This window comes from Protopterus annectens, chromosome 1.part1 (genome assembly GCF_019279795.1).
Source record: "Protopterus annectens isolate FY-2018-M chromosome 1.part1, PAN1.0, whole genome shotgun sequence".
Classification (NCBI taxonomy): Eukaryota; Metazoa; Chordata; order Ceratodontiformes; family Protopteridae; genus Protopterus; species Protopterus annectens.
In genome coordinates this window covers 343,135,840-343,150,727 of record NC_056726.1, presented here as the reverse complement: position 1 = coordinate 343,150,727, position 14,888 = coordinate 343,135,840, and the positions used below count along the sequence as shown (strand labels likewise).

Genomic DNA, 14,888 nt, shown 5'->3' with positions numbered 1-14,888 from the left:
TCAAAGATGTTTGATGTGATTATATGAAAGGGTTTGTGCCTCCCAGCAACAATGTGTATTTTATTCAAAGGATACATAGGTCCCATCCCCAGGGAAAGACACTACCACAACCTTTTCATACTTACCCCCAGAGCAGGACTCCCCAGTGTCACCTAGTCAGGCTCATCAGCCATCACAGTTGCCCCCATGGATCATCTATTGCACTTATTATTCTGCTTGTTACAGCCCATATATAGCACTAGTTATTAAGGACAAGATTTTAAAAGGTGAGTTTGTGGAATTTTTGATTTGGTGGATCAGGATGGCATCCAAATGGTGTTGCAAGTTGATGTAGTGGGATCTAAAGATTTCATGGTAGCTCTGGCAACCTTGCAGTAGAAGCAAATTAGTCATTCCTGATTACACAACTATGATAACTTGCAGGTAGGGTTTACATACAACATGGCTGTCATTCTAGAAAAGGAGCCTAACCAAGCCCTCCCACTCTTGTCATATCTTAACATCAGGGAGGCTTACCACCTGTGGGGGAGGAGGCATGGCAGGATTTTATTATGATCAAAAATTTTGGAAGCTATGAGCATCTATTAAGGACTTAAAGTGGGATAAACAGCACACAGACAAGTGGCTGAGTGTGATGACAGACAAGACTATGCTTCATGCTATCTCACCTTTAAATGATGGGAATAGTAAGCTTAAATTATGTTGGGCCTAAACAGGGGTCATTGTTCATGATCAACCTGTGATTTTAGCCCCTCTTGTTCCTTTTGTTGGAATGGTCCAGCCAACAGGTATTGGGACAGGCAAGGTGGAAGGGCAAATGTCAGCTGAGAGTTTGGAGCAAGTAAAAACAGAAGTGGGCCAGCATGGAGGGGTCGTGGCTCAGTTCCACTCAAGAGTACAGACAGCTCCATTCACTGCCTAGTAAAGGTTGATGTACTTTCCTTATTGTTGCAGGATTTCCCAATTAAGGCTGCCAAGGAGAAACTTGTGTTTGGTTTTAATTCTGGTTTTCCATTAAAATCTTCTGCTTCCTACTCCCTCTTGTTTTACAGAAATTTGCCCTGAATCACAGGCAAGGAACAGATCCTGCAGTGTTTAACTAATAAAAGGTTTAGACAGGTTGGATGTTGGGTTCTTTTCCAACTTAACTTCTTCCAACTTTTATGATATCTCCAGTGGGTTTAATACCAAGAAAGAAAGTACAGGAATATAGAATGACACACTGTCTGTCCTTCCCTCAAAGGGCTTTGGTTAATGATGGAATAACAGAAACAGACTCCAATGTGTCTTATGCATCATTCGATGATGCTACTGAAGTGATATGCAGGTTTAAGGATCAGTGGGTCTGGAAACTGGATACAGAGTCCACTTTTCACTTACTCCTGGTTCTGGTTGAGCACTGGTCCCTTTCATGGATTCTTTGTGGTGGGTCTTATTATTTTAATACCGTGATGCCAATGGGATTTGTGCTGCAATGGTGCTGGGAAAAGACACCCCCCCTAGCAGGCCCCAGTCCACTGTTTGGATGATTTTCTAATAGTTGGCAGGGGTGGTCAGATGATGCAAATGGCGATTTACAAGCCATCTTGCCCTTGTGTGAGGAAATGAGGATTCTTTTAATGGCAGACAAGTTGGTGGGCCCAGAAAATGCTTTAAAGTTTCTAGAACTGGAGACAGATGTTAGGGATTCTGTTTTTTTTTTTTTTCCATTTACCCATTGAAAAGCTTGTGCACATAAAAAAATTTGCCTTACATGATGTCATCATTAAGAAAAAGATACTAGTGAGGGAAGCCATACACCTGTTAAGCTTACTCAGTTTTGCTTGTAGGGCAGTTTTCTAGGGAAGGGCATTTACCAGAATTGGTTGCTAACATGTTAAGGAGAGATGGACAGAAACATCATTGGGTCAGAGTGGCCAATCACGTCAAAGAAGATCTACACATTTAGTAAATACATTTGTCTGACTTTAATGGTGTCCCTCCCTGTGCCAAGAGGGGTAGTTTATGGACCTCTCCATGCATTTGTTTGTCAATGCAGCGGGGGGTTGGACATGGGAGTCTTTTGCCAAGCAGGTGCTTTTTGTAACCCTGGCTGGTTTCTTGGTCTCAGGAACATTAGAAGGATTTTACCTTCTTGGAGATCATGCCAATCTGGGTGGCATCAGTGGTGTGGACAGAATTGTTTGCTAATTGCAAGAACATTTTCTACTCAGATAACCAAGCAGTAGTTCTAGTTCTCTCTAAGAAGTCATAAAAGTCTATCTGGGTGCAATTGGTTTCAACAACATTGGTTCTGCATAGCTTAGTTAATATGTTACTCAAAGGCAAACATGTACAGGAAAATTCAAAACTTTAACATATGTACTTTCTCATTTTCAGGTCCCATTGTTCAGCTGACTGTCTCTAGATGCTCATTCACAAACTATGATGATCCACTCTTGGTTATGGTTGACTGCAAAATAATGATTGCTTAGCTTATATGAAAGTCATGGGCAGATAGCAAAAGGAAATCATATAGAGCTACTTTTCAGGCTTTTCAGAGTTCCTGTGCAGATTTTCCTCTCATGGAGACCCCATGTTCTCCCTCACTGGAGGCTTGTTTTATTTGGTCTAGATCCTGCAAAAAGAAAGCAGTTAGGACCATTTGCATCCATCTGTCTGCTCTCAGTGTCATATCTATGGTTTTGAGCCTGTCAGATTTTGCAAAATGCTAGTTCATCAGCAAGATTCTTAAAGGCTGGGAGAGGGCAAAGTTAGAAATGCCAGGAGACTCATGTGAAAAACTCTGCCGCAGGTAATTCTGACAAGGATGTACAGGATTTCAACTTGCTACATTTTTTATACTGTGTTTGCAACACCATTTTGCTGCATGTATTATAGCACATTTAGGCCTACGGTATTGCTTTTAACCCTATCTTGGCAAGATGTTCTTTCACTTTTAAGTTGGTTAGTATATGGGTCCACAGGTCAAAAACTGACCAAGACGATAAGGGTCAGGAGGTGTAGCTGGAGGAGTACCCTCTCCTGTTTTATGCCCAGTGCATTGGTTTCACACTCTTCAGAGCATTTCACATTCTATTCCTCCACAACAGTTTTTTTTTAAGTTGCCCTATGGGCATACTATTACACCTCAGGACTTAGATGAGGGTTTGCAGAAATGTATCCGTGAGCCAGAATACACCCTTGGTTGGGTACCGATTGCATTCCTTCCATGTAGGGTGGGCTTCTGTTCTGGCTGAGGAAGGAAAATCTGTACAAGTTATACAGAGGGCAGGACATTAGTCTTCTTCATTGTTGAATTACATACGTTAATACATTTGCTGTTTCTGTTAACGGGTGTGAGGATGGTGTGAGGATAGCCATTGTGGATCATTCTTTTATCATCCAGGCAGCAACAAGGGTGGCTGCTTAAGCAAATGGTGCAACTGTGGGTATGGATCCATCAGAGTGTGAGGCAGTGTGGAAAGGGGCCCTGGTTTAAAGATCTCCAATGTAGTTGGCGTAGTGAAAGATTTGTCGCAGCATATTGAGTCTTCTTGTACTCTCTTGCTCAATCTGGAAGGAATGGCTTGGTCATCACTTTAAAGAGGTGTATGCTATCCATTATACTTTGAAAGTTGCCAAAATTGAAGTCTATGTTGTCCTAGTCAATCATAGTGCCGTTGTACATTATCCCTAGACTTTTTTGTTGGCAGGAGAGATCTCCACACACCATTGAGTCAGCCAGGAAATGTATTAATCACAGAGCAACAAGGATGACCCCAGTGTTAAACATGAGTGATGTTGAACATTGGGACTTTACAGATTGGAATGAAATGTGGATTGCTTTCAATGGAGTTCACTTATCTTAGTCTGGTTTAGATTTGTTTAATGTGAATCTTGCTTTATTTATTCAGTCAAACTTTGACAACATATTTCATGTCAATGAATAAAAAATAAGGAAAGGAAAGAAAATAAGGGAAAGAATTTTAAGTTATTTAAAGACAAAAAGAGATAAAGAAAACAAGCAGGTAAAGTGATGGAATTATTCACCTAGTTGATGTATTTGTGTTATGACTGCATACCTTTTCTTGGCTTTTCATGCTAAGGGCACTGGCTAGTCTTTTCTTATGTTGTTTGTTATAAAGCAATTTATGGGTTTAGCATCATTTGGGTTTTCAAGCATTTCAGCCATTGTTATGAGATATGGCCAGGAAATGGGGAAACAGGATGTGAATCAGCTTGGTGAGCAGGTTCAGAGTGACCTGCCTCCCTGATTTCCTGGGACAGTCAATGGCTGTTTGGTGGGGAGCAAGTGGTATAGCATGCTGCTTAGTACTTAGAGAGCTAGTGTCTATGGGGCAGCAGTAGTGTATGCATTCTGTGATAGTTCTGTGAGGGAGCAGTAGTGTGCACTACCCAGCCTAGTGCCATCTGGTGATGGTTCTGTGGGGGAGCAGTAGTGTATGCTACTCAGCCTGGTGCCATCTGGTGATGGTTCTCTGGGGCAGCAGTACTGTGCACTACCCAGCCTGGTGCCATCTGGTGATGGTTCTCTGGGGGAGCAGTAGTGTATGCTAACCAGCCTGGTGCCATCTGGTGCTGGTTCTCTAGGGAGTAGTAGTGTATGCTACCCAGCCTGGTGCCATCTGTTGATGGTTCTCTGGGGAGCAGTAGTGTGCACTACCCAGCCTGGTGCCATCTGGTGATGGTTCTCTGGGGAGCAGTAGTTTATGCTACCCAGCCTGTTGTCATTTGGTGATGATTCTCTGGGTCAGCAGTACTGTACACTACCCAGCCTGGTGCAATCTTGTGATGGTTCTCTGGGGAGCAGTAGTGTATGCTACCCAGCCTGATGCCATCTGGTGATGGGTCTCTAGGGAGCAGTAGTGTATGGTACCCAAGTCTGGTGCCATCTGGTGATAGTTCTCTGGGGAGCAGTAGTGTATGCTACCTGGCCTGGTGCCATCTGGTGGTGGTTCTGTGCAGCAGCAGTAGTGTGAACTACCCAGCCTGGTGTCATCTGGTGATGATTCTCTGGGGGAGCAATAGTATACGCTACCCAGCCTGGTGCCATCTGGTGATGGTTCTCTAGGGAGCAGTAGTGTACGCTACCTAGCCTGGTGCCATCTGTTGATGGTTCTCTGGGGAGCAGTAGTGTACGCTACCCAGCCTGTTGCTATCTGGTGATGGCTCTCTGGGGAGCAGTAGTATATGCTACCCAGCCTGGTGCCATCTGTTGATGGTTTTCTGGGGGAGCAGTAATGTATGCTACCCAGCCTGGTGCCATCTGTTGATGGTTTTCTGGGGGAGCAGTAATGTATGCTACCCAGCCTGGTGCCATCTGGTGATGGTTCTCTGGGAGCAGTAGTGTATGTATGCTACCCAGCCTGGTGCCATCTGGTGATGGTTCTCTGGGGAGCAGTAGTGTATGCTATCCAGCCTGGTGTCATTTGGTGATGGCTCTCTGGAGAGCAGTAGTGTACGCTACCCAGCTTGGTGCCATCTGGTGATGGTAGTTTTGAGTATGGCTTACACTTGAACATGCTATTTGCTATTTAAGTTGTTAACTAGTTATGTGTTTAACAAAGCTTTGATTGTAATGGCAATAAGTTTATGTGTCTTTTCTTGGAACAGGTCTTTGACAAATGAATTTTACTGACAGAATCATTTGTCTGTGTGTGCCATGGGGGGGGGGGGCTCTTAGAGGTGTGACCAGTCAAAAGGTATGTAAAACAGGGTGATGGTTGTTTTCTTTGCTAGTTTGGTGAAGTAACACTGCCTCCAACCCTTTTTTAAAGACTGTGGTAAAATGGCCTGCCCTCTTTTAACTGCCCCCTGCTGTCTTGGGCCAGTTAGTGGTAGTTTGGTCAGGAGCAAGTTGTACAGCACACTGTTCAATACTTAGAGGGCTGGAGACTATAAGCACCAGCACAGATAGGCATATTTGGGGAGCAATAGAGTACCTAACCCAGTGTCATCTGGTGATGGTATTTTCAAATATGGCTGGCACTCAAACATGGCTATTTTAAACTTAAGTTCTTAACTGGTTATGTATTTTGTAAAGCTTCACTCACGATGGCAACAAGTGTACATGTCTTTTCTTGGCACAGGTCTTTGTCAATACAAACCTGGAGCTCTAGGATGGAATACTAGCCAGTCCTGTTTAAGCAGCTTAAGCACTGTATTAACCTGAGAAAGTCAACTTACTTATGTTCTCAGGTCTCCACTGTAAAGGAACTGAGCAGTCCTGTGAGACAGCCCAGTAAGCAGACTGCAAGTGAGAAACGAAATAAATATACACATGCATATATATGTACATCTGAAGCTTGCACAACAACAGTAGCCAAGGCAGACTGCAATATGTATGTCAGCTGATGAAGATTTGACTACACTAAGGGCTGCAAGGCAAACACTTTGCATTTCTATCAAGAACAAAGTACTAAGCTGTTTTAGTGTAGCTACCCCTCACAAAGCATTTTTATTGACTATGTGGCATGTAACTTAGGCTAACTCATACTGTAAATTATTACAGTTTGTGTTGCTACAGGATCTTAGTATCTTCTGGTTTGGGATTATATTGGAAGTCTGTCATTGTGGTGAAAAAAAATATTGCTTAAACATCAGCAAGATAATTAAACAATTAAGTAAATATTAGAAAATCAGCATAATGTCTTTTAGAAAATGTAAATGGTTTACTTACAGTTAGTAGTTATAGTACCACATGGATATCTCTTGATCCGGATAAGGTCAACAAAGTCCCTCGATGAAATTATTCCCATTCCATAACTATGTGTAATACTATGTGAAATCATAGTGTCCTGTTTAAAACCAAAATATACTTCAGTCTGCAGGGAAAGATAATCATATACTCTCATCTTATTGTCCTTAATGATAAGTTTTCTCTAAGAAATGTCCTTTTTTGTGACATTGCCTTAACGAGACATAAAAATACTCACAGAAATGCAAATTAGTTTTGACTGAGCAATACTTAGAAAGACAAACATTAAATTACTGATGCAATAATGTTGTGAGTATGTGATAAGAAAAAAAGGCCTGGCGGTCTATTTTATTTATTTGTTAACCATAGTAGAAACTAATCCACATGGAACTTTTTCCAGCTCAGCCAAGAAGCACAACCTGGCTTATTGACTTACGCAGCAGACAAATGAAGGCTGAGGGAATCCAACCCTGTACCACAGTAAGCAGCTTGTGTTTACTAGCGCATAGACTTACTCCTCAGTTCTCAGTCACTTCCATTTTCTTCTTCCTTAGTGAACTCTGTGTATGGTGTTGGCTGTTCATGACATCGCTATAGGAGCCAAATGTGACTCAAAAGCATTGTATGGATGAATTTAAATTTTACACTGGTAGTGTAAATAATCTCACATAACTTATTACAAGATGCACCATAATTACATAGCTTAAACCTGAGACACTTAATTAGTTCAGTTTCACTCAGCCAGTGCTGTTTCTAGATACTCCTATTCACCAAACTGAGCTGTCATCACAAACAGAAATATGTTGTTCATTTATTTAAAAAAAATAGTCTTTAGACTCATAGGTGGGATATTATAATCCTTCAGTATACCCTTCAAGGAATATTGGGAAAAGAGTGGAAACGAAAAAGAAACTTGGTGAGGAAATAATGGAACTTTTCAAGTTTAAGCAACATTTTTGCTGAACTTACTACAGAAGACAAAATACTAAATGTCTTGTTTACATAGGCCAGAGTGACCCATTGTGGTATACCACACAGTAAGCTGGACCTTTGTTCCAGCATGCATTGCACTGCTAGTTTTGCACTTTATGGTAATGCATTGCGTTGGTGTTTTTTTTGTAAATGATTTTTGCTTGAGACAACAAACCTGAGCTCAGACGAGAGTTATATACTTCAATTACAGCCAAATTCATTACAGAAACTAAAATATGGTTTATTGCCTTTCCTGTCTGCAATATGACATAATGTATGTAATTAGTTATGTTTTTTTTTAAATATGTAGTTATCCACAAAACATACAGACAGCAAGTACAAAAGGTGAATTGCAATTCGAACAGTATAGATAGAGTACTAAGTGTAAGGAGCCAGCAACTCACTGCAAACTAAATTCACCTAGCACCTGCCAGTGGCCCAATACGTTATTCAAAAACACAGGAAGGCAATGCTGAGCTGTGGATCGGGCAACTCAGTGAGTCATCACTACACTTTGAGAATCACAGTGCAATAACACCTCAGTATATAAGATGCACAGAGAGCGCTGCTGCTAAGTTAAAAATGCAGGGACTACTTAACACTATTTTATTTTTATTCATTATTCCTTGTTCAGCTGTATACCAAACTACTGCCATGGGTGCATCCTCAGCCTGATGCTGCTACTCTGTCAGGTTGCTATGGGTGACAGAATGCTGATGGACCCTGGTTTCTATAAGCTGCTTTATGAATTAGTGTGGAATGCTGAATTATCTACCTGTTTATTTATGCAGGCTACATTTAGTGCCCTCCTGTGGAATCCCATTTGATGACTGCATGGGCGGTGGGCATCTCATCACAGACTAAAGCTGAACTGTCAGTTATGTTTTCTGAAATTCACCCAACATGTTTAAATAAATAAACACACAGACATCCAGTGACCAGGTTCAGTATAAACTATCATTCTTACAGGAGTATATGTCATTTCAGAAGTCCCTAAAGCTTGCCAAGCAACAGGGAAGGCAATATTCTACATACATCAATTGCCACACTACCAGAAACTGCGGGCCTTGTCCTAAGGCCTTCACTTCCCTTCTCATCACCTCTAAGCAGTATCTAGACAATGGAGAAACGAAAACCTTTACTCACTTTTCCATGAATGTCTTGAAAGGAACATCCTGTACATATATTTCTATCTGTTCCATGCTGTCATACTGATGAGATGGGTCTTTTTGTTGTTGTGTCTTTCAGCTTTTAGGGGTCGCCACAGCAGAACTCCGGTCCGCTAATGATTGGCAGTAGATTTTTACGTGCCGAGTTGCCAGCCCTGATGCACACTGATGAGATGGGTCTACAATAACTAAATGGTAAAAAAAGATCTGTCTAATGTCCATAGAAGAAACACTTTCTCCTGAGTTATTAGGTGAACCAAATATTCTATCTCCTAATCCAAATAGGCAATTTTGCTGCCATCACCAAAGCTTACAGCCTTTTTGGAATACTACAATAAATGCTTCTCCCAAATCTGCTAACTACGACACCTACATCTTGAGCTCTCAACTGCATGACTTGAATAAAGGAGGTGTATGAAGGTTTTGCCTGACTTTTGGAGCTTGATTCACTGAATTCTACTCATATTTATACCTCTTCACCCATACTTTCAATGCTGTATTTAAAACATTGAAATGAATCCCATACGATATTTTGGGATATGTATGCCAGTATTCCTGTCCTGGAAATCCTTGATCTGCTCTTCTGAGTTTTTGTTAAAGTCATGAGAGACTTACTGAGAAAGCTGAAAGTCATCAAGAGCTAAAGGAGGGTTTCTTTTTCTCAGTCATAAGAAACTGATCAGCATAATAAAGCAGGCTGAGAGAGGAATGATAAGGTTACAGTCAACATGCAGCAAGACTTCATCAGGTCCTAAAAAATATGCTCTGTGTATGGTATGTAGGACATAGTCCCTGTAATCAACAAATGATATGTATATGCCTCCCCACCTAAGAAGTGTAATAGTCTAAGATCTACTAGCCCCAGGTGCTGGCATATTCCACTGAGCTCCCCGGGTAAGTGTGTAAATTTCCTATTACTACTACTCATCCGGGCAAGAGGAGAGTGTGCTGAAATCCCCTGAAGGGAATCCACTATCTTGATTAAATAGCCTTTTTAGTTTAGATAGGGGAAATAAGGTACATATAACAATTCAGTGTGGCCATTTTCATTTCTTCCCAAACTGCACTGACTCTAAGCCAACACCCCTTCTTTGTCCTAAATGTTCTAAAATTGTTACAGAATGGATCTTGCGAGATAACAAAATTGCTGCTCCCCTTTGTTATTGTTTATTACACGAGGAACTAATACATGGAATGTCATCAAGTTCAGCATATTGTGTTCAACTCTATTTATGTGTATCACTTGAATATGCATTAGTCAAACTGCATAACTTTTAGGTGCCTAAAACTGCATTTACATTTTACTGGATTATATATTCTGTTAACTTTTCAAGATATACAGGTGAATTCCCAGTTATATTACCTCACTAAAAACAGCAAATCTATCTCTGATGCCAGCCTTCTATGCTGGCTACAATTCTGCATGCCAAACACTGCCCAATGTTAAAAAAAATTAAAAAACAATCCCAGAAAGACTCAAAATTAACTTTATGCACTGACCTTTCTACTTGGGCTTCCAAGAACTGATGAGCAATTAGCTCAAAAATCAGCCATGCTGACTAAGTAAAACAGGAAATGTTATTCTTACCCATCCACCAAAATGTCTTACCTCATATCCCTTTGTACATCTCCCATGACATTACTAACCTAATATACTGATTACTGTAGCATTAGGTCCTACTAAGTCCAGAATGTCCAGAGTGGTTGAATTGACTTTTATTCAGATAATTACTATGCAATAAATGTGGTCACTATTTCAACCATTCATTCTCATGGATATTAGAATGACCCCAAAGTATTTCTCTCTGTCTTGCTCAGTAAACCAAGGGTACCCGAAATACAACTCCTACTAATTAGAATTTATAACCACACAGTTTAACTTGTGGTACCCAGTAGATGTCCTTCCATATCACTGTTGCAGTATTATTTACAATAGGGATTCCCTGCTAAGGGTAGCCCAAAATCCAGCCAGTGTACCTAAGTCTTTAGGTTGTAACAGGTACACTGTACGTCACACATATGCTCCCCGTGCATGGCACAGGGCATAAAGGTGATGTACGGACATACCTTCTTTGCCCCAAGTCTGAACGCCATCTTCGATTGTTGGTCTGAACGCTCTTTTATCTGCTGGCACCCAAGCTGCTTTTCAGATAAGTGCCCTGTTGGGTTTTTTCTTCTGATCTCCTTTTTATTGTTTGGTTGTTGGTTTCATGTCATCTAGAAAGGGGAAATGCCAGTGCAGGAGACACAATCCTTATGAAGATAGTCATGAGTAGTGTTTGTTCTCCTTAGGTGCTTCCCATGACCATACATCTTACAATTTGTCAGATGTTTGTTCCAAAAACCTTGCATAGTCAGCTCTCTTCTTTAGTGATTTACTTAGAAAACCAATGTCTTAAGTTGTTGGCTAATACTGTGGAAGAATCTTCCCAGCCCAAGGTTTAGCTGTCAGTGAAGAAGAAGACCAAGAAAGCTTGGTTGGATTCTTCTGCTGTACCACCTCCACTGGACATTTCTCTCAAGGTTAGTGAAAGCCTGAGGTCCGCCCGTTTTTTCAGATGGATTCCTCGGCCACGATCACTTTGGAGGCAGTCATGGATCCAGTTTCTCAAATATCCATGGAGGCCTTGCAGACGTCCCCTTCGCATGTTCAGGGGAAACCGTGGATGATTATTTCCAAAGGGCCTAGGGATGTTCCTCAAATCTTGTTGAGAGAAGAGCTACCTACTACACTTATTGAGTTGTCCAAATGGAAGAGATTTTCTGTCTGGTATCTTTCTTGTAACCTGGATCCACTTACTGTGGAAGTCCTTTTGGTTCACTTTTTTTGCGTGAATTGCTCAATGTTGGGTCGACATACTCTTCTGCTAAAGTCCACCTGTCAGTCATTTCTGCTTGTCTGCCTTTGACTCCCCTTACGGCTTCTAGAATTGAAGTCAAAAAATTTCTTAAAGGCATTATTCATATTAGGTCTCCCAGAAAGCCTATTCCTCCTTCCTGAGGCCTAAATTTTGTTTAGGAAAATTGACTCAGGATCATTTTCAGCTTGTAGCTTCAGCTTCTTTAGCACCTGGAAGAATGCTCTTCTTTAGTCCCTTAGCTCAACCAGATGGGTGTCTGAGCTACAAACCCTTATGGCTGTTCCTCCTTTTTTGTTTTTTTCATAACAACAGGGTGTGTCTTTGTACTAATCCTTTTTTTATGCCCAAGATGGTTAATGAGTCGATCCCTTAATCAGTCTATTCATTTACCCACTTTTTCCCTTCTCCACAATCTGCTAGTGAGAAAGTTCTTCACACACTGGATTTTTATAGACAACTCAGATATTATTTGGATAAAACTAAAGCCATTCATAAATCTGAGCAGCTTTTTGTTTCCTTTCATCCTAGGTGTTTAGGTTTGGCTGTTTCCAAGCAAATCATTTCTTCCTGGATATCTAAAGCCATTTCCTTTTGTTATTCCTTTCATGGGAAAAGCTTTCCTTCTTCTGTTAAGGCTCATTCTACCAGAGCTGTGGCTTCTTCTGGTGTTTTTTTTTCAGTGGTGTGGATACAAATTTTATGCTTGAGGCAGCTACTTGGACATCTGTGCATACTTTACCAAGTTGGATGTTGTTTCTAGGGCTAAAGCCAGTTTTACCAGCGCTATGCTATATGATGTTTTGAGGGTCCTGCTGGTCCTTCCTCTTCCCAACTTTCTTCCTGAGCTTTTGCGCTCTTCCTCTTGTATAGAATACAACAGTGATATGAAAGGACATAGTACAGTTGTGTAAAATCTTAGCATAACAGTAGATGTCCTTCTCTTCACTGTTGCAGTATTCACTGTCTCCCTCCACGCCATGATCCTTTTCTGCTTCTGGATGTACTTGTTACCTCTCTGTTTCCTTAGATCATCATTCCTATTGGGGGCTTTTCAGTTCTGAGGATGGTATGTCCGTACATCACCTTTATGCCCTACATCATGCGTGGGGAGCTACGTGTGACATGCATTATACCTATTACAACCTAAAGGCCTTGGTATACTAGCAAGACGTCAGGCTACCCCTGGCAGGGGATCCCTATTGTAAAGAATACTGCAACAGTGAAGAGAAGGGCATCTACTGTTATGGTAAGATTTTACACAACTGTACTTTTTCTGAAAGCAGAAAAATATAGGTTATATGCCATATCCACTGGTGTTGGGGATAAAGCCTCAAAATTCACCCAGGTGACTGTAGTAAGTCTGATAAGAGTCACTGTCACCATTTGGAGCTGGTTAGGAAAAAAGAGCCATGATGAGGATTTACTTGCTTACCTCTCTTTCAAGATAGGGTCACAGATGATGTGCAAGAGGAGGTGGTACTACTCAGTCTGAAGACCGCAGCTCAGAATGGCAGCCTTGCTAAGCATATGGGTAGACTTGGGAGGCATTTCTTATCCTTGGCCCCAGGGTAAGGAACATCTAACATCACACTTCATTACTGGCAGTGGTCAATAAAAGTAAACAGCACACAAAAGAAAACTGGACTATAACATATCAAATCTATTACTACTATATATAGCTATAGCAGCCCTCTGCTTCCCCTGACTCCTACACAATGCCTTCATCACCAACTTTCAGAACCTAATCTTGTTAATGTGCATATGTGGGCATGTGTGGATAAGGTGTGGTTGGCTTTGGGCTCAAGGGGAAATGCCACACTACAACATTGATATATACCCAGTCTGGACCACTGGTCACAATGGTAGTGAAAAAAATCTGGGTTGCATAAGTACCACAAAATGATTAATAATATTGGCTACAAATAACATATGAAGACTTGCAAAGCCTATAATAAAACCTCAGGGCATGTTAGATACTCACATACTACCTTTTACTACCCATATACAGAATATTCATTGAAAAAGGAAAACATTTTTATTTAAGCAAATAGATCCAAAAACAAGCTCAAGTTTGCCTAAAGTTATTGTAATGGCAATAATCTAAATAAACACTGTGATCAGGATTTCAGTACATTCTGCAAAGGCTTCTTCAGCTTTTCCATAAGGGCAACAGTTGTTGCCTTGTGAAGCAAGATAGGGATACAACTAGGGCATAGAAGTGAAAAAAGAAGGGGGAATTCAGGCACCCCGCCCCATCAGGCTAAGAATAGCTAGATACTTCATAGTGTAAATTACAGAGATAAAAGCAAACAGAAAAGCTTATATTCTGACAGGCCTCCATTTAATTCAATAGGAAGTTAGCTGCAGCAGGCCTTGGAAAGTTTATTTAAAACCCTCAAAAGACAGAGCATATAAATATGAGCAAACATGCTCTGATGGACATAAAGATATACACAGGTGGTTACAGACTGTTTTGCTGGAGGAAGTATCCATCGGGCAATCAGTAATGTATTTCTTATGCACCTTGTTAAAAATCTGAATGTGCAGTACAATATAGTGTAAAAATATAGTAAGATAGCGTCAGCCTCAAAAATATCAGACAGTATAGACTTTTAAAATATAAAATGTAATATACTTATAATGTAGTGTAAGAGAAATAGGAGAGATTTAATTCACATAGGTTCATAGGTCCATATGTGATTACTAGGCTAATGACCCCAATGGGCCTTTTAAGCCTAATCATGCTAAAGCATTAAACCAACTAGAATGGAAATGCCTCATTGCTATCTCTGAAGTCAACATTCAGAAATTCAGACAAAAATGTAATGCACTTTGAAATTATACTCTAATGATTATTGCAGGTTTTAAAATTCCAGTCACAACCAAGTAAAATTATGAAAAGTGAAACAGCCTTAAGCAGTCTGAGAATGTTATATTTAAAATATTGGATTGCAGAGAATTAAAAATGTAGGTAATTTTTAAAACAATAACACTTACCATATGAATCAAAATTAGACATAAAAAGATAAAAAACCTGAGTACTGAAACTCTGAAACTTTTGAATAATAATGGTAGCAATCATAATGCCATAAAGCCAGAAGTTCAAAAAATGTAAGACTACAATCTGAGTATGTTTCAATTGCAGATGAAAAGGTTAAAGGTAAAACAAAGCATCTGTAATTATAA

The 14,888-nt window shown here is 40.5% G+C and overlaps 1 protein-coding gene across 2 annotated transcripts in view; it reads right to left on the bottom strand.

Annotated features, from left to right (window-relative positions):
- Nucleotides 1–14,888, bottom strand: part of STARD6 (StAR related lipid transfer domain containing 6) — a 466,390-nt gene that overhangs the window by 144,944 nt on the left and 306,558 nt on the right. For both annotated transcript variants that reach the window (XM_044075145.1, XM_044075136.1), the window contains exon 5: nt 6,683–6,800. In XM_044075145.1, coding sequence (XP_043931080.1) covers nt 6,683–6,800 — 118 coding nt within the window. The remainder of the gene's footprint in view (nt 1–6,682; nt 6,801–14,888) is intronic.